This window comes from Myotis brandtii, unplaced genomic scaffold (assembly GCF_000412655.1).
Source record: "Myotis brandtii unplaced genomic scaffold, ASM41265v1 scaffold125, whole genome shotgun sequence".
In the NCBI taxonomy this organism is placed as follows: domain Eukaryota; kingdom Metazoa; phylum Chordata; class Mammalia; order Chiroptera; family Vespertilionidae; genus Myotis; species Myotis brandtii.
Genome location: NW_005354385.1, coordinates 12,579,945 through 12,600,934, shown reverse-complemented (window position 1 = coordinate 12,600,934; position 20,990 = coordinate 12,579,945). Strand labels below are relative to the sequence as shown.

The window sequence follows — 20,990 nt, the reverse complement described above, 5'->3', positions numbered from 1 at the left end:
CTGAAGCTCCCAACTGCTCCTTTTTTTCTTTTTTTCTATTCTGGGCCAGCTTTAGCTCTGAGGCCTCCTGCTGAAAGCAGGTTTCTGGCCTTTACCTTCTGTATTTGATACAATGTTGCGGTCAGTCTGGCTGAAGCCCGGCTGACTGAAAGCCGGTTTCTGAGGTTTTGTTTAGCTTCTATATTTGCAACATAGTTGCTTAGAGTTGCAGCTGAGAGGCCAGCGGGGAACGTTGGAGTCCGCAGTCACTGGAGCAAGCAAGCCTCCCTGTTCGCTTCAGTGCATGGCTGCTGGCCTCCATCTTGGCTGACAGTTAATTTGCATAAGGACATGCTGTTAGCCAATGGGAAGGGTAGCAGTCGTACGCTAATTACCATGTTTCTCTTTTATTAGTGTAGATACCTAATGAATAAAATTCTAATTTTCAGTGTTTTAATATTACATCTAAATTCCATATGCACTCTGTGCCAATACTTAGCAAATACTGAACCCGTGTTCCCCAACTAAGTGCCATTTTGGAATCATCTGGGAAACCTTTTAAGAAACAGGTGTGTCCAGATGTCTCTCACAGACATCTTAGAAGAATTTTAAGGGAAGAAGAACTTTATATTTTGAAAAAAACTCCCCAATTATTTTGAGATTGCCCCATCAATTTTGAAACTCACCTTGAATGGGAAAAGCAAAATATTCCTTCTCAAATACATTTCCTCAGAGAATTAAATACAGATATGTCCATTAAAATTATAGGATGGGTTTTTTCCCCGCACTTATATTCTCAGAAACATCAGTTTTCTTAGCTCCCATCAAAAATTTATCACCACATTAGCTCATGCTTGAAATTCTTCCAAACAGGAAAGCTTGTCAACAAAATACTAAAAAACCTGCCTTGCCTTTATGCAGTAATAAGAGTTTTAATGTGTCCAATCCAATAAAAATCACATAACAATCCTTCACCGAATTAGAACACACATTCCTCTTTAATCTGGCATTCTCAAAAGTGCTGTCTACTAGCATCTTCAAAGGAACTAAGCAAAAACAGTGTCCAAAATATATCCCCCTCCTGCCTGACCAGCCTGGTCCATGTGCCTGCTCACTCTGTCAGAGGTTATGCCTCACTATGGTCCCAAATCACTCACATAACTTACAGCGGCGTTGAAATCAAGGCATCACACATTTGAAGTGAATCTCCTGTCTTTATTTTACTGTCTCAAAACTACAAAGAAGTGTCTATTCTTCTTACCCAAACAATCTTGCTCTGGAGTTACAATTGAAACTTCGTGATTCCCTGGATGAAGTATGCAGCAGACCTTAGCACTAGTTTAAATTATTTTTCTGTTCCGGTATTTTTTTTAATGTATTCTAAAAGGACTTTAAAATGTGGGGATCCTTAGACTGGATTTCTTTCCAGTCTCTAAGGAAAAGAGCAGGAATGAGAATATGTTGAGAGAAAACAGGAAACGCTTCTGCCTCACTTCTAGTGGGGCAGCGGCAGACAGATTGTGTGTATAACTAGTGATTACAAACTTCAGCTCGATATTTTACGGTGCCATGTTGACATAAAAAAAAACCTTAAATACCAGATGTGTGTTAATTTGACTATCATCTGCTAATTTCTTTCCTTCCCTAACCACATAGTACAGTGGTTCTCAACCTTCTGGCCCTTTAAATACAGTTCCTCATGTTGTGACCCAACCATAAAATTATTTTCGTTGCTACTTCATAACTGTAATGTTGCTACTGTTATGAATCGTAATGTAAATATCTGATATGCAGGATGGTCTTAGGCGACCCCTGTGAAAGGGTCGTTCGACCGCCAAAGGGGTCGCGATCCACAGGTTGAGAACCGTTGACATAGTAAAAGCTTCTGAAATACTAATGCTCCCAAGGCAAGTTCCTCTCCTGGCATTTAAACTCCAGCAGGGAAGTGACTTGGTTTGTTTTCTTTCTCCTGGTTCATAGTAGACACTCAACAATTGAATGGAGAATATGATAAAATATATAAATAAACATGGATGTCCTTTCTTTGGGAAATTCACATTAAAATATTCCTGGTGAAATTTGTGACGTGATATTTCAATTATATAACGCTGAGAATTCCTTCATTTGGGGCAGATTATGTCACCCACTACTCCTAATTGCTGTCATCTACAGACTTTTAGGTCGCATCCCTCATTTCTTTTAGTGCTTGACTCACTGGGCCACTCACTCTCTTTAGCACTACTCCTGTCTATTTTTTAAATTTTATTTATTGATTTTAGAGAGAGAGGGAAAGGAAGAGAGAAACATCAACATGTTGTTCCACCCATTTATGTAGTCATTGGCTGACCTCTGTATGTGTTCCAACTGGGGATCGAACCCACAACCCTGGTGCATTGGGACAATGCTCCAACCACCTGAGCTACCCAGCCAGGGCACCCCTGTCTTAATTCTTGATGATTTCTGTGTGTGTGTGTGTGTGTGTGTGTGTGAAATCTTTCCCATATCTGGCCTCTCAGTTTCTTAAACTCTGTTCCAACAATTACCTTGTCCCCTTGCCACTTAATTACTTTCTCATGCCTTTACTTTTTATCCTACCTTAAACCTTGTCATTGCCAATTAAATCTCAACTGCATGCAACCCATCCCTGATTACCACTTCTTATTTTTTCAACTCACACCTGCTAGTTCCCTTAATATGTCTTTCAACCCATCAGAATCTTTAATTAATTGACCCCTACCCTCTCTTTACAGTTCCTCATCCCCTTGATGTTCTCTCTTGCCAGGAACCCCAGCTTAAATTCAATCATTATGTTCACTCTTTAGACACACCTTCAACCCCTGTGCTCATTATTGCTTCTTGGAGGTTGCTTGGCCAAACATGGTCCTGATTAAATACAACTCACGACTCTCAGCTGTCACTCACGGCTGAATGGGAATGCAAAAAAACATACCATCCTAACCAGTCTCACTTTAAACTCAGGTTTATGGGTGGACCTCAAGCAGGTCCCAGCAACCAGGCTGTATTTCTGTAGTATACATGCAAGTAGAGATGTCTAAGAAGTCAAGTTGATATGTTAGTTGACAATTCAGGAGACTAAACTCTCCCAAACATACTTCACTGATAGTTTTCTCCTTCTAAACTGATGGTAATTCCACCCTTCCACTTGCTAGAGCCAAAAAGTTTGAAATGATCCTTGACCCCCTCTTTCTCTGACACGCCAATTTCATCCATCAGGAAATCTTGTTGGCTCTATCCTCAAAATGATTTAGAACTTGATTCAGTCACTGCCTCCTCTACCCTTATCCTGGTCAGAGCCACCATCTTCTTCTTTCACCTGAATTATTGCAAAACCTCCTAATTGCTACCTCCCATTTTCTCCCTTTTGTCACCTACATTCTGTTTTCAACAAAACAGCTAGAATATTCTTTTCAAATTATAAAGTCAGATCATATCACTCTTCTGTACATAGCCCTGTTTTCTCATTTTACGTAGAAAGAAAAACTAAATTCTTTCTAACAGCCTTCCAGGACTCTATCAGATCTGTTCCTCTCCACCCCATTACCTCTCTGACTTCACCTCCTGTTACTGCCCTCCAACCCTCTCCAAACCCAATTCTCCTTGCTGTTCTGTTCCCAGAGCAAATCAGACATACTCATGTCTTAGGGTCTTTGCATGGACTGTACCCTCTTCCTGGAATACTCTTTTTACAGTATCTGAGTGGCTAATTTCTCCTCACTTCCTTGAAATTCTTAGCAAATCCTGACCACTTTTTAAACATTGCAGCCTACAACCCTACACACACTCTCTTAATCTTCATTATCCCATTCTAACTTTTTTGCATAGCATCTATCACCTTCTAGAATGCTATATAATTTTCTTATTTACAATGTTGTGTGGGTGTGTGTGTGTGTTTTTCTGTTTTCCCATACTGGGATAAAAACTATTTCAGTGGGTTTTGTTTTCCAAGCACCTAAATCAGTGTTTGGTACATAGTGGACACTCCATAACTATTTTCTGAATGAATAAACATAAACTATAACTAGTTGAAATGAAACAGATTTAAAGAATATATTTAAATGCTAATTTGATAGAATTTAAAATCTTAAGACATGATGGAAATAATCTCTAGGACTGAGAAATGACACTTTAATATCTGTGCATATTTTGAAAAGTTAGCCTATGTCCACTGATAATATGAGGAAAATAATGGGGCAGGGAAGAGGAATGACTTAGAATTTATTTATAGTCAGCAACTTAGAATTTGGAGAAAGACAAGGTAATATTACTATGCAGGTGGCAAAAATGTAATTGAGGAAAATTTGAAGCTGAATATGCTTTTGAAATCTGAGCAATGAAGTGGGTATAAGAATTCAAATCTTTTTAGATGAACACAAGTATAACTTAATTCATAATATTTTATAATTTGTTTTATTTTTAATAATTGGGATTTGTCTCCCAAATGCAGACTTTTTAAAATTAAAAGTGTTTTTTCAACTACATTTGACATTCAATATTATATTAATTACAGGTGTGCAGCATAGTGGTTAGACATTTATATAACTTACTAGAGGCCCGGTGCATGAATTCGTGCACGGGTGGGGTCTGGCCAGCCCGCCCCCATGGGGAGGGGCCACGGGCAGTTGGCTGGCTGCCCCCGCCCCTGATCAGGGTGTTGGGGGCCGATTGCGGGCTGGGCCAGCTGGGGGAGGGGGGCCCGATTGGGGCCCAGATCTGGCTGGTTGGCTGCTGCAGTGTGTGTCATAACCACTGTTTGTTCCGGTTGTTCTGGTCATTCCACTGTTCCAGTCGCTGGGCTTTTATATATATAGATGAGTGATTCCCCCGATAAGTCTACTACCCACCTGACACCATACTTATTGCAATATTATTGATTATATTCCCAATGGTGCACTTTACATTACCATGATTATTTTGTAACTGCCAATTTGTACTTCTTGATCCCTTCACCTTTTTCATAAACCCCACACCCTCCTTCCATCTGGGACCATCAGTGAGTTCTCTGTATTTATGAGTCTCCTTCTGTTTTGTTTGTTCATTTATTTTGTCCTTTTAGATTCCACATGTAAGTGAAATCATATGGTATTTGTCTTTCTCTGTCTGACTTATTTCAGAGAGCATAATACTCTCTAGGTCCATCCATGTAGTTGCAAATGGTAAGATTTCATTCTTTCAAGTAATAGTTCATTGTATATATGCACCACTTCTTTATCCATTCATGTATTGACAGACGCTTAGTGCTTCCATATCTTGGCTATTGTAAATAATGCTGCAATGAATTAGTGTTTTGAATTTCTTCAGATAAATACTCAGAAGTGGACTTTCTGGGTTATAGGTAGTTCTATTTTTAATTATTTGAGGAACCTCTATACTGATTTCCATAGTGGCTGTACCAATTTGCAATCCTATCAACAATGCACAAGGGTTCCCTTTTTTTCACATCCTTTTCCACAACACTTGTTTGTTGACTTATTGGTGATAACCATTCTGACAGGTGTGAGGGGATATCACATAGGTGTTTTAATTTGCATTTCTATAAATATTAGTGATGTTGAGGATCTTTTTATATGTCTATTGGCCCTCTGTGTGTCCTCTTTAGAGAAGTATCTATTCAGGTCCTCTGCCCATTTTTTAATGGAATTGTTTGGAGGTATTTTTTTGGGGGGGGGGTGGTATTAAATTGTATAAGTTCTTTATATACTTTGGATATTAACCTTTTATCAGTTGTATCATTGGCAAATTTCTTCTTTCATTTGGAAGGCTGTCTTTTGTTTTGTTGATGGTTACTTTTGCCGTGCAAACACTTTTTAGTTTGATGCATTTAGCTCATTTTTTCTTTTGTTTCCCTTGCCCAAGGAGATATATCCAAAAAATATTACTAAGAGCAATGTCAACAAACTTTTATTTTGTAAGAGAAAGAGGAACAGATAAAGTCTGAATAGTAACACCAACTTTCCCCAAACCAACAGGTCTCCCTCTGCCTTTTTTGACATTTTTCCTCCTGAAGAACCTTGCCTTTATCTCCCCCTCTGGTATAACCTATATGCTTCATATCTAATCTTTCTCTCTTAAATCTATGTCATCACAATACCAACCAGCCCAGTTCCTAACCCTCGTGCCTCAGGCCAGGATGAAGGCATCAACATTCCAGCTTTCTAAACTCAAGGGTTCCAATCCCCTCCACTGGTCTGGTCTGCACAAGCCTTCCAGGCAATTCCCTTGCAGCTATCTTTTCTGTAGATTGAGCCCTTGCTTAACAGCTGCCAGAAATGCTTCCCAAGGGTCTAAACTCCTCTCTCCAAACTGCAAGGCTCTTTGTTGTCTGGTGTCTCTCAGAACAGTTGGAGTGTTGACTTGGCCTGAGCCCTTTTGTCTTCATTGTGTCTCATTCCTGGCTTTGAGCTTTCTCTTTTCTTTGCTGTCCTTATTTTTTAATTCTTACCTGAGGATATATTTTTAATTGATTTTTTTTAAGAAGGAGAGAGATGCCCTGGCCAGTTTGGCTCAGTGGATAGAGCGTCAGCCTGTGGACTGAAGGGTCCCAGGTTCAATTCTGGCCAAGGGCACATCCCCTGGTTGCAGGCTCGATTCCCAGTAAGGGACATGCAGGAGGCAGCTGATCAATGATTCTCTCTCATCATTGATGTTTCTATCTCTCTCTCCCTCTTCCTTCCTCTCTGAAATCAATAAAGAAATTTTTTAAAAAAGGAGAGAGAGAGAGAGAGAGGCAGAGAGAGAAGCATTGATGTGAGAGAGAAACACTAATCTGTTGCCTCCCATCCTCACCCCGAACCTGCAATCTCTTGGTGTATGGGACAAGGCTCCAACCAACTGAGCCAGTCAGCCAGGACTGAGCTTTCTCTTTTCTGTCCCCTGTCCTGAGATACCATTGTCAAAGATCAGTCTTCTAATACGTCAGCCTTCACTGATCACCCTCTTTTCTGAACTGTCCCAAACTCTCATTTGTATTATACTATTTTTTTAAGTTAATGCACAATGACTGACATTGTATGTTACCTGCTTCACTTGGTTTCATCTTGTTGTTTTCAGTAAGATGATAATCATCTTGAGGGCAGAAATCTGTACTTATACTCATTCCCCCACCCCGACTCTACACTAAATGTAAAATAGGACTCGATAAATTCCAATATTGCTTTCAAGACAGTTTCTCCCACATTTTAATATCTCTAAAATTGGGATGCATTTTATAATTAACTAGAGGCCTGGTGCACGAATTCATGTACAGGTGGGGTCCCTCTGGGTGGCCTGCAGGGATCGGGCAGAAATCTACAGTCCGATGCTGCCTGCAGCTCCTACCTGCCACTCCCACTCATCCCGGCCCCACTGTGTCTGCTGCGGGCTTGCGCCCAATCAGTCCCAGGAGAGGCTCACGCTGCCGCAGCAGTGCTCACCAGCCATGAGCCCTGCATCTGGCACCCTCCCAAGGGGAGTGGCCTGCACAATCGGGCTGAAACCAGCTCTCCGACATCCCCCGAGGGGTCCCAGATTGCGAGAGGGTGCAGGTCAGGCTGAGGGACCCAACCTGTGCACGATCAGGCCGGGGAGGGGCCATGGGAGGGCTCCAGGGTGTATCCAGCCCATCTTGCTCAGCCCCTGTCAGCTGGACCCCAGCAGCAAGCTAACCTACCGGTCAAAGCATCTGCTCCCTGGTGGTCAGTGCACATCATAGCAACTGGTTGAGCAGTTGACTGTCTGTCCCCTGAGTGGTTGAGCAGCCTTAGCATATCATTAGCATAGTACGCTTTGATTGGTTGTTTGGTTGTTCTGCTGTTCAGTCTATTTGCATATTACCCTTTATTATATAGGAATATTACGCTTTGATTGGTTGTTCGGTTGTTCTTCCGTTCAGTCTATTTGTGTATTACCCTTCTATTATATAGGATTGTGTCTTACAAATGCTGTCAGCTGGGCAGAAGTCACACCTTTGTTTTCATTTCCTGCACATGTGTGCACTTGGCCATAACTGTATATATTGTTATTCAATTTGTGAAGTGCACTCTTTGCACTATAAATGTTGAGAAAAATTGCCATTTAAAAACATCTTTAAAATTATACACTATGGTTTGATATTAAAATGAAAAGTTATTATATATGCAGAAATGTACCAAAACAGAGCTTCAGGGTATAAAATTGATATTAAGGAAGCAAATATTCATTGTTGGAGGAATGATTGCAATTCTGTATTCTTTGCAAAGCAACAACCCACTTCTTTATGGGACCTGAAAAATGATGATACAAGAAAAGGAAGCTGTTGTTACATTTTGTTGCTGAGTACAAGTGAAAGAATTGCCTCTTATATGTCAAACAATGCAACTCAGGGCTGGAGAATTTGCCAGATCCCTCAGAATGTATAAAATAATTTTCAAAGCAATGATAGACTGATGGCATTGATTCATATATTGTGCAGAATGATTCTGAGGTATTTTATCATAGTTTGTTATAAAATAATGTGTTTCATAATTAATAGCATCTTAGATTTGATAAAATACGATTGTGTGTGTATCTTGCTCATTTGATTAATGATACTGTGAATTTCTTTTATACACAGTTTAATTTTATTCATTTGTAGTTTAGTAAATACAATTCTCAGATTCTCTTTTTGGCTCTGTTTTCTGGTTGTGACTTCATCTAACTCTTTATGTCTTAATGAAAGGAACTCCGGTCTGAGGTGGAACTGGAAGTATTAGGAGACACAGAAGGACTCAACCTGTCATTCACGGCTATCTGTAACAAGTCCTTCTTCCCACAGCAGAAGAAATGCTCCCACATGAAGGTGGGAGACACGGTAGGTACATGACCAATAGATGGTCTGAAAAAAATATTCAGGCAAGTCAGAAGTTAACCTTCATGCACTGAAGCTGCACTTCCCCTTTCAAGAATTTTCAAAGCAATTGTCAAAGATTTCCTAATAAATTCTTTTTGGCAAAGATGATCCCCATGTGGCTTTGTTTCCCCCCATACATTTTGGTGGATAGAAGGAGATAATTAGTATTTTCTTTTCCAGGCTTCATTCAACGTGTCTGTGAGTATACCAAACTGCGACAGAAAAAGCAGGCACATTATCATAAAGCCTGTGGGGCTGGGGGACACCCTAGAAATACTTGTCACTCCAGAATGCAACTGTGACTGCCAGAAAGCAGTGGAAGTGAACAGCTCCAAATGCCACCACGGGAACGGCTCCTTCCAGTGTGGGGTGTGTGCCTGCAACCCTGGCCACGTGGGTCCTCACTGCGAGTGCGGGGAGGACGAGATGAGCACAGATTCCTGCAAGGAGGCCCCGGATCACCCCTCGTGCAGTGGAAGAGGCGATTGCTACTGTGGGCAGTGCATCTGCCACTTGTCTCCCTATGGAAACATTTATGGGCCTTACTGCCAGTGTGACAATTTCTCCTGCGTGAGACACAAAGGGCTGCTGTGTGGAGGTAGGCCATGTCTAAATCCACCTTACTCTGCGGCTGAGCAAGTATTAAGGAGGGGCTCTTCCTCCTTTGAACCTTCCACAGTTGCCTGGGCATAGTAGGTGCTCAATAGATATTTGCTAATCAACTGAATGGGTTCATCTTTAGACGCAAGGTAATGATTTTTTTTTCTGGCTCTTACATTCATTTGGAGTGAGATCTCTGCCAACTCAATTTGCATGTCTATTATTATTTCCCTAAGAGTAAGTAGGTAAAAGATGGAAATGCCTTCTCTTTGGTTATTACACAGATTCCACAAAACTACATGTGATTTGAACTCCATTATCATCCAGACTTTTCTGGATCAGACTGCTGGGTATCTGACCCAACTCTTAAATATTACTTTGGAAAAATTAAAAGCAAGGCTGCTTAAGGAGAAAATGCCAAGGACAAAGGACACACAAAAACTAAATGGACTTTCAGGGCCTTCATTCACTTTCACAAATATTTATTGAACATCTATTATGTGGTAGATACAAAATTAGGAATGGGGTATAATAAAAATGAATAAGTACAATAAGGTTATGATAGGGTAAAAATGAAAATTACAGAATTTTTTGAAATTGAGAAAATTTTAAAATAGCAGAAATACTTGTTTCATATCCTTTGTAGATGCAAAATCACTTTAAGAATATATTATACCATATATAACATGACTACTACATAATCATCCTGATGTATATACATATATTTAAGTATAATCTATTAAGACAAGAATGACAAATGTGTTTATATACTTTAAAATTATATAAATTTGTGTTACAGTTGAAATAGTAACTGCTGAATTGAAGCTCTCATGGCTTCCTTTTTCACATTGTCTGAGCAAGCAGCTTTTCAAAACAGAAAGCCATTATCTTCAGAGAAAACTAAGCAAGTTATGTTTTCAAAACCACAGGGTCAGGAACATATAAAAGAGACTGATTTTCAGGGGAAAAGCCCTAAGAAAAGAAGCCTCAAAGAAGCCTAAGTTCTTTGAAAACCATGTGATACCCTTAGAAGTGTACCTATGTTTCCTTTCTTTGCTGCTGCTGTTACTAGCAATAGATGCCTCTGCGGCTGCCTTCTTTCTTCCCCTTAGAGAGTGAAAAATGTAGGGTCTGTCTAGATTGGGACACATTTCTCTTTCTTTTCATTGAAAGGTGTATTTCCTTACTTAATGGATGTGGTTCCAAACCCACAACAGTTGGTTTCTTTTCACAAGATGCATACAGGACACAGTCTAAAGCCAAAGACCATCACCACGTCTTGGAAGAAGTATTTTCAGCAGAACCCCAGATTGCATTCCTACTAGACATCTTTTGATAAAATATGTGCTCAAAACATTTGAAATTACCTTTCAAAAATCATTAAGTGTAAGCTAATACAATGTAATAGCAATGCTAACCCCACCTATATTTCACCTTAAATCTTAGATCGAAGAGATCTAGGACAGTAATAATTGCTGTTCTGTGTTCAGCAACACATTTCTTCCAGTGTCTTGATGGGTTTTCATTTTGTTTTGTATCATGCATGCAAACAAAAAAAACTAAAAAAATTTGACTTGATCTATGCATTATAGTTCACAAGGTCTGACAACAGTACCTCCCTCTGTATCAGATACAGTGATTGCTAAAGAAATTCTATTTAGAAAATACAATTATTTCTTCAGTTGGACTCACAGAACTTCACCAATGCCAATTGCCTTCATACTTTGGGGTACTTTACGATTCTCAACCATTACTGTTTCTCAAAAACTATTTTGTTTTTTAGTCACATCATAAAGGATGTTTATTGCTCTATTATTAGTAATTTCCTTTATAAAAAAGGATACTAATATTAAGTACAATTATTCAAATTCAACAAATAATTATGGAGTACCTACTAAGTGCCTGGCCTTGTGAATGGATGCTCTGTTGTTTGTAACAGAGCCCTGAATATGCTATAGCTTCACTTGTGTAGACCTCCCTTATTTTACAGCTGCTATACTCTGCAATGGGCTGCTTCTCTGAAGGCTACTGTCACAATGTTCTTTTTCAAGCCCCTTTTCTCATCCATCTGTAAGCACTCACAGATACAGAACGCCACTGATTTTTTTTTCTTGCCCAAATTCCACTAGTCTTGTATTTTGATTCTAGGAGATTGGAAACTCTAATGATATTATAGTAAAAAAAAACAAAAAACAACAACTTCCTGCCATTATGCACTTATAGGTATCAGCCAACAGCATTCCAGAAAGATCCATTCCTCCAAAAAGAGCCTGATAAATTTTTCTTGATTTTTGGTTATCATCTTTCTTCTACATGAAGCCATTATAAAGTTTTTGTTGTGGTCATGGTATGAACAGGTATTTAAGATAATTAGTTGTAGTGAATATCAATTAGCAACTTTTGTGAGTAGGGAATGGTTCTGGAAGGCCCCCAGAAAGGAGGGTTTCTTAACTCTGAACAGAGCTCTTGAAAGGCTTTCTAAATCTCTGCCAGCCGATTCTTACATGTGATGATACACTTGGGCATTCCAAAGCCTTTGGAGATGCACATTTCACTTGACAGCATTTATAAATCATATTAATTTTTCAGGATAAACTTCACTATAGAAATCTTTCCCTATCATGAAAGTAAATTTCTTCTTTTGCTGAGGAAGATACAAAAAGCAATTGCAGTTTAGAGGATAACTTACATATAAAAGTTAAACTAATGGTTTGGCCTAAATCACCTAACTATTCTTAGCTTTGAATTAATTAGTTCAATTATGAATTAAATAGGTTATGAAATGCAGTTGGAGTATGTCTTAATGTCATGGATCCAGCTAAATTTCATCTCTTAATCTTTCACTAGAGAAAGATACGTATTTTAGTGTGTATATAGATCTATAAATATGCTAATATATTATATATATTTCAACTCTTATCTTTCATTGGAGACATATATGTCTTTTTTGTGTGTATATATGTTTATGCATATATCAGAATCCAACTTCCAAATTTTTGTGGCTGTCTCCTTTGTTCTATGATTTCCTACTTCATATCTCTTACACTTAACGCCAGGTCAGCATGGAAGGCACCAAAAAACACACAAGCCCATTATAATAAATACTTTATTTGTCACTTCATAGTATTTCATATGGTATTATGTGGCCAGATCCAAAAGGAGCTTTTCAGGACTGGATGAGCTGCTTGCCTGTAGCAAGTCTCCAGCCTCATTCTTCAATCTGTCTCTGTCCTGCGCTTCTGCAACATCCTCTCATTCCCCTCTTACCTCTGAAAGCATCCTTTTCTCTGATTGCATTTTAAATTCTGATGCTCTCCAGGGATTGTCTCACTCCATCTGCATCCCCTCTCCCTGATTCACAACAACTTTAACTGCCATCTAGCTTTAATGGATCCCAAATCGCACACTTTAAGTCCATATACATACATACATACAGTTGACTCTTAAACAACACGCATAGGTCCATAAATACTGTAAATGTAATTTCTCTTCTTTATGATTTTCTTAATAACATTTTATTTTCTCTTTATGTATGAATACACTATATCATACATATAACATACACAGCAATTGTTGATTGACAGCTTATGCTATCAGTAAGGTTTCTGTCTAGTCAACAGTAGGCTATTAGTTGTTAAGTTTTTTGGGGGGGGTCAAAAGTTATAAGCAGATTTTGACTGTGTGTATGTGGTGGGGGTCAGCACTACCCCTAACCCCCATTTTGTTCAAGGGTCAACTGTATTCAGCTGCCTACTAGGATGTCACACAGGTTGCTCATACTCAACAGAATGAAAAATGAACTCATTTTGACCCCACTCAAAACTTCTCCTCCCCAGCTTCCAAGCAAACTGTTCATTCAATAATGAAGCATTACTCTATGCCAGGCATTAGGGATAAGACAGAGCATGAGCTAGTTTCCATTCCAGGTCAGTGAAAAGCCCCACCATCCAGCTAGCTGCCCTGTCTGGTCACCTGGGGAGGATTCTATCCCTCTCTCTTCCCCTCCTCTTCCACCCAGCACTGATCGCACCCACACCCTAAACAATTCCCTGGTTGCCCCCCTTTCCTCTCCATTCCCAAAGATGCAGGGTCTCATATCTTCCCAACTGGTTTTCCCCTCTCTAGTTTGACTCTCTCTACTGATGCCAGGACATTTCTAGACACATATCTATCTGTTCAGGTCTCTCCCCTACTTAAAATTCCATAACTTTTGGGACAAAAGTTCTTACTTTAGTCCATAAAGCTTTCCATGATGTGATTTCTGACTTTTTGCAGACCTTTCCCCCCTCCCCTCCTGCCACACCTTGGGCTCTATCTATATGAAACTACCTTAGGTATTAAGCAGGTCACAGGATTACACACTTCTGGTGTTAACCTGTTTTCTCTGCTTAAAATATGTGTCATTGTCTTCTATCTTCCTTCTACCTTTATCTTTCAAAGTCAGCTCAAACATCACTTCCTCTAAAAACTTCCCAGATCTCTAGTCTAATTTGGAAACTCTTCCCCATGAGTATAACAATGATCATATTGTATTGTATTTATTAGTAGTCATATTTATTTACCTGTCTCCTAACACTAGACCCGTGGTCGGCAAACCACGGCTCGCGAGCCACGTGCAGCTCTTTGGCCCCTTGAGTGTGGCTCTTCCACAAAATACCACGTGCAGGCACGCACGTACAGTGCAAAGTTGACTTAAAACTTTAAAGTTTATTAAGTTAATTTTAGGGAATGTTGTGGAGTGAAAGAAGATGTAGTGTCGAGGATTGAGAAAGGTATGTTGAGATGGTTTGGACATATAGAGAGGATGAACAAAAGGAGATAGACGAAACAAGTATACAAGACGAGTGTGGATGGGAGAGTTGGAAGGGGTCGACCTCAGCGAACGTATCTCAATCAGATTGAGGACGTTTTTAGCAAAGGCCAGCTTAGGAGTACCCTAATTAAGTTAATAACAATGTACCTACCTATATAGTTTAAGTTTAAAAAATTTGGCTCTCAAAAGAAATTTCAATCATTGTACTGTTGATATTTGGCTCTGTTGACTAATGAGTTTGCCGACCACTGAGACTATAAGTTCAGTGGCCTTGTCTTATATAATTTTGTATCTTCGTTCCTTATACAATATTGGGCACATGATATATGCTCAATTAAAGTTTGTTAAATAAATGAATTTGTTGAGCACTCACTATATGTCCGTAGGACATCCAATGAGTGAATGCAGAGCCAGGAGATTGACACATTGTCTCACAGAGCACAACCATTAGAAGTAGATCTTATTCTTTCTATTTTACAGATGAGGTTTTCATGATCATCGAGATTGAGGGTTGTAAAGATGGGGTATTATCCAGGTCTGTCTTGTATCTTTATCTTATGGCACCCAAATTTAAAGGAAGATATTGTAAAAGCAATTATCTCCTTTCACCTGGCTATGAACTCTCTTTGGCATAACATCAGGTAAGCAAGCTGGTCTTCAGTTGAGAGACCAGATCAATAAATAAATACAGTTAGCAAAATATATTTCATAAAATATATTTATACTCACTCTCTTCCCTCCCCCTTGACACACTCACTTTTTTCTCATTTTCCCCCCTCATCATTTTGACGGTGTTTAAAGGTAAACAGAAAAGATGGTGCCCCAAATCAGAAAGTGGTTTTGACCCTAAAAAACAGCGTTTTGCTTTACAGATAACGGCGACTGTGACTGTGGCGAGTGCGTGTGCAGGAGTGGCTGGACCGGCGAATACTGTAACTGCACGACCAGTACAGACTCATGCATCTCTGAAGACGGGGTGCCCTGCAGCGGGCGAGGCGACTGCGTCTGTGGCAAGTGTGTTTGCACGCACCCCGGAGCCTCAGGACCGGCCTGTGAACGCTGTCCTACCTGTGGCGATCCCTGCAACTCTAAACGGTAATGTCTCTACCTTCTTCAGTCCCCTTTGTCCGTATATTTCCTGATGATCAAAGTCATAGTGACATTTTATAAACTCAGACCTCAGATTGTTTTGTTGGATTTGGTCTCCATCAAGTATGCACCCGCAAGTATCACACAAGCCTGCCAGGCCCCTGTGATCCTCAGCCTGGAACGCCAGTCCTTCGCTGGCCTCTTTCTAGGTCCTGATTACCCAGGACCACAAGGTCACATTTCTGCTAGAAAGCAGCAGGGGAAGCTGAGCTGATGTCCCACACTGATAATATCAGATCACCTCTCAGTTACAAAGCCAGCCACACATAAGAAATGCCCTGGGGGTAGACTGACGACACCCACATTCAGTATTTTTTCAGGGGAAACAGATAAACTTCTTTCTTATCTAGAAGTTCAGAGCCTGACCTTACTGATTCATTCCTATCTATAGACCCATGAAAGCAAAGAGGCAGAAACACAATCTTGGCTTTCAATTTTCTTCCTTCTTTACCACTCATGCTCTTTGGCTCCTTCCTTTGGTTATCATTCTGCATGACTATTGGGTATTGTGTTATCTTTTATACCATATGAACAACAACAACAAAAAACCAAAACACATTTTCTTATTTTCCAGTAAAGAAACTTTCTTTGGTTGACAGCTAGGTTTTTTGTTTTGTTTTGTTTTGTTTTTTAGGGAGAGAGGGAGCGAGAGATAAACATAGATGTAAGAGTGAAACATTGATGGCTGCCTCCTGCACACCCATTACCAGGGATCAAGCTGAAACCTGTGCATGTGCCCTGACTGGGAATTGAACTGGCAACCTTTCAGTACACGAGACCATGCCCAACCAACTGAGAGCTGACAGCTAACTTCTTAGTGGAAGTGGGACATTTGTAGGTTAAGTGAAACAAGTCTCCAAATTGGCTGTGTTATGACATTGCTGTGCATGATGTATTTTGCAGCAAACATGCTTAAACAACTCATATTTTCATTAACTTTGGTACCCCAAATGATGGCATTTGCACTTCTAATGTAAATGAAGTAAAAAAATCAACATTCACTCAGTGGTATTCACCATTCAGGTGTTAGAACTTCTCTGTTACTGTGCCTGGACATATGCCAAGAGAAGGATGGGGACATAGACTTATTTGAATAGAATTTAAGGTAAAAATGTCCTTTTAAGATGTTTCTTCTATTATTTTTCTATTTTGTCTTCTCTGTAAACATGATTCAATCTTAAATCTGATTTATAAGATAAGAAATTAATAGTGAAGTAGATTAAATTTGAGGAATCAGAGTGATCTTTGTGGTATTTGTGTTAGTTTTAAGATAAGTCCATTCTTCCATTTATTCACTCATGCATTTATTTATTTATTAAGTAGGTATTAAGTACCTCCTCTATGCCAGAAATCATGCCAGAATCAAATGGGTTGTATTCAAATGGGCATGCAGTGATGACAGAACCTGTTATAGTTTCTACCATTACAGGTGCTGAGAATCTAGAGGGAAAGACAGATATTTTTAAAAGTAATGATAATGAGTGTACTACAGATATCAGGGGAAATACTTTGTAAAAGTATATGATTGTCTAACCACTATTCTGTATATCTGAAACTAACAGAAAATATTATTGTAGGTAAACTACAATTGAAAAATAAAATTTAAAAAGAGCAAAAATAGTTATGATGATATCTGGGCTGACAGTTACAAAAGGAGCTATAAAGGGTGCTATATGGCAGGAACGGTACGTATGACAGGAGATGGGGCCCCCAGACTAGCTTGGGCGGCCATCAGTGAGATGCCCAAAGGGGTAGAGGTTCTAAGGGCTTCCACAATCTCCAGCAGCCCCCTGCAAAGCCACTGCAAATAACTATATAACATAGATAAATGCAATATGCATGCAATGCAAGGAAACGCTCAGACAAGACTTCTATCCCCGCTCCCACATAGATTACTTCTTAAGCCCTTCCTTCAGAGGAACTCGGAGGCTTCTACTACAAGGGAACTACCTGGGCAGGGTCATGGAAGACTTGTCTGAGGAAGGAGGTTTCAGCTGAGATGTGACAAGGCATGGGTGGGGGTGGGGAATGTTTCCAGCACTTAGAAGAGTGTACATGTCCATGGCCAGAGGAAGAGAGAGGCACCATGATGTTAATCCCACCGTAAGACAACATTTGCCGTTTTGGGTTACTCCAAACACAATCTGTTTGTAGTGATTTTCAGCACAAGATAAATTCAGGGTCAACGTTTTACTTTGCTATATAGACATCATTACAATGGCTTAATTCCTGGGCTATGCTTTGGGAAATACACTTTTCTATAAGTATCCATCTTTTATTCAAACGCCTGCATTAATGCGCATCCAGTCTACAATCCTTACCTTTTGAAAATACCCCTATCGAGGCTTGGATGCATTCAAAAGAGTTACAGAAAAGTGAATCTTTAAAATAGTCACTCATGACATAGATGACTTCTTGTTAGGATATAGACCATTTTGGTTAAGAAATTCAGCCTTTGTCTACTCTTTACTTATATTTTAGCAGCCTAAACCCTTCCCAGGAAAAATATAAAATGAAAACATAGCGAAATCAAATACCAAAATAATTGCGGGGGGGGGGTTGTTGACTTTATTTTTCTAACTTAAACAATCATTAAAGATAATGGGATAGTAGCTATGATCAGGGCTGGCTCAGGGAACATTGATTACTGAGTGGAATTCAGCATAAAGCAGTTTCCTCTTGGACATCACCCAACTACCTTCTGAAAGTAACCAGAGGCACCGTCCTCTCTGAGACACGCCTTTAGCATGTACCACAGTAACAGCATTGAGCACTATCCCAGCTGCCAACATGAACTGATAAACTGTTGACTAATGTTCCCAGGAGCTGCATTGAATGCCACCTGTCGGCAGATGACCAGGCCGGAGAAGAGTGTGTTGACAAATGCAAACTAGCTGGTGTGACCATCAATGAAGAAGAAGGTTCTGCTTGTCTTAAATTGCTTTCCTTTTCTTTGCATAGTTCTTGAGAGGCACAAATCTGTGGTGGGCTTTCCAATAGCTGGACTTCATTTGTACCAGGGCATTCATTGCCTCATATTAGTTATTAAGGGGAAATGTATTCCATAAGGCTAAAAACCTGGTGGTTGGGGATACAAGACATTTAAAGTCACGGCTATTATATTTGACGTCACTGTGGGCAAGTTCACCTCTCCTTAACACAGCGGTTCTCAACCTGTGGGTCACGACCCCTTTGGCGGTCGAATGACCCTTTCACAGGGGTCGCCAAAGACCATCCTGCATATCAGATATTTACATTATGATTCATAACAGTAGCAACATTACAGTTATGGAGTAGCAATGAAAATAATTTTATGGTTGGGTCACAACATGAGGAACTGTATTTAAAGGGCCAGAAGGTTGAGAACCACTGCCTTAACAGATACAACTGTAGAGAATTCCAGAATGCTATATTGTTTGAATTAGAAGGAAGAAAATTGAAGAAATATCTAAATGTTAACCCCCAAGCCTGAAATTGTCCCCTATTATCCAATTGCTGTATTTCAAAATAGGACAAAGCAAGGTATACGATGGGCTTCCTGATAGAGCCCTCAGACACTGGGCAGTTTCTGATTAGTGGACTGATTTTCTTCCTCTCCCCTCTGTATGCTCTTACTCCCAATTTCCAAATATGGGCTCTACATGATCATCTTTAATTCCCTGTTGTCTCACTCTCAAAATATGAGAAGGGCCTGTTACCTTTAACTGCTTAGCAAGCCCTGCTCTTGTTTTCACCTGTCATTTTAAAACATAATTACTTAAAATTATATCTTTCCTCATGGCAAATTGACATCTCAAATATTCAAATGGGTTGCATTTTAGCTGGGAAAAATAATTTGTGAACATTAAGACAAAGAAGATGACTGACTCCTCCCAAAAGGACAGTCTGGGGGGATTGGTGTTTCCCCCACCACACACTCTGCATTATCATGCTGCTCAGCTAGAACGGCTGCTCTGCACGCTCTGCAGACGCCAACAAGATGCATCCCGGGCGAAGTGGCGTAATCAAGACAATAATTCATGACATGCTAGGATATGTGTCTTGAATAGATGGAATTAAAATACCAAAATTAATCCATTTCCAAGGAGGAATAAGTTAGTGAAATTTATTTATTTTTTTTTGAAAATTACCTACATTGTTTCAAACTTGAGATCTCTGACTGTGCACCGTTGAATAACCCTAAATGGAGGGCCATGATTGGTGCTCATAAAACCCCTCGTCTGTGTTTTTTCTGGTAACTAAAAAAATATGCCAAATAGCCGTAAATTGGACAAAATGGTGTATACCTTACGCCAATCCCGAGGTGAGATGCTGTGAAAGCACTGAGGAAAGCGGCATTTGTGGACTGCCCGGATTAGTAACTAGTACAAATCTCAGCATATCCTCCTGGCTTCATTTCACACCAACCATCTGGGATATTTACCAGATATTTCCAAGAAATGACTAAAAATTGCAGAAAATGCCTTGCAAATGACTAGAACCCTATGCAGGAGCAGCCGGAGAAATCTAATGTGCTGAGGGGAAAAGGAGAGCGAGCCTTGGAAACATGGAAATCGTGAACAGGGGAGTTACCATATTTAAATACACAGTTTTCTAAGTACATTTTCATACGTGCTTAGATTTGAGGGGAAGACTACATCTCAAGTGGCATTTAAAATATTTGCATTATTATTTTTTGTGTACTTGACTACATTATCTTCAAAAGAGGGGAATGCAACTATTTCTAACTCAGAAATTAAAAACAATAATTGCATTTCTAATACCATTTAAAAGCACTAATCTCAATGAATTTGAGAAAAATATGTATTTGTTAACCTGTGAATTAAAAAGTCATTTCTCTAATGAGCCTGTTATAAGTCCTATTTCAAGTTACTCACCCAGTTATGTTATTGATCATATCACCTTGAAATTATCACAACATATTTGTTCTTCCATGGGGTCTTTATCAGCCCTTCCTTCCCCAACTAGGACAGGGAGGGTAACGTAAGTATAACTTTATCATCCAAATAAATCATTCCCCAGCTGTGCTGTCCTGACTTGTGCGAGCATTTCCAAGGACATTCAGTTCAATTTCATTCGACCCATTTTGCTGAAAGAGACATTATTCATCTACCCCAACATTCATGTACTCAGAGCTTTGTTGCTCAAACCGTGTTCCATGGGACACTAACTCCCAACGTGTTAAATGGGAAACTACGCACCCATGGTCATATGCATTTTGGAAATGGGAAGCTACACCTTTTGTTTCCTTAAAGAACTCCTGAGAGTTCCTATGCACATGACATTAAATGTACGTTGCAAATTGTCAGGAGAGGCAAAGGGAGGTTGCTGTATTTAAATACACTGTATTTTAAGTACGCACAGCGACCACAGAAGCCTTTTTTTCTGCTTGGGAAACTGCTTTCTCTGAGAACTACTGACGTGGTCTCGGAGCAGAGGTCTTAAACACACAGTTATCTTGATTCAGTGGTGCCGGCGGTTTAGTTTTCCACATTTTTCCTAGACCCCCCCTAGACCCCAGGCTCCTCACCCCATTCTCACATTTCTTCCTTTTCTAAGTATGATTTCATGGACTGCCTGAGATCT

The 20,990-nt window shown here is 39.7% G+C and overlaps 1 protein-coding gene across 2 annotated transcripts in view; it reads left to right on the top strand.

The window, feature by feature from the left end:
• The window catches only part of ITGB6 (integrin, beta 6), a 73,815-nt gene that overhangs the window by 38,218 nt on the left and 14,607 nt on the right, over positions 1-20,990 (top strand). The window contains exons 10-13 of one of the 2 annotated variants that reach the window (XM_005859357.2): positions 8,672-8,803; positions 9,023-9,440; positions 15,128-15,350; positions 18,228-18,325. In XM_005859357.2, the coding sequence (XP_005859419.1) occupies positions 8,672-8,803; positions 9,023-9,440; positions 15,128-15,350; positions 18,228-18,325 (871 nt within the window). Of the gene's footprint in view, positions 1-8,671; positions 8,804-9,022; positions 9,441-15,127; positions 15,351-16,427; positions 16,450-18,227; positions 18,326-20,990 lie in introns of those variants that run through there. The other variant, XM_005859356.2, reaches the window with a different exon arrangement.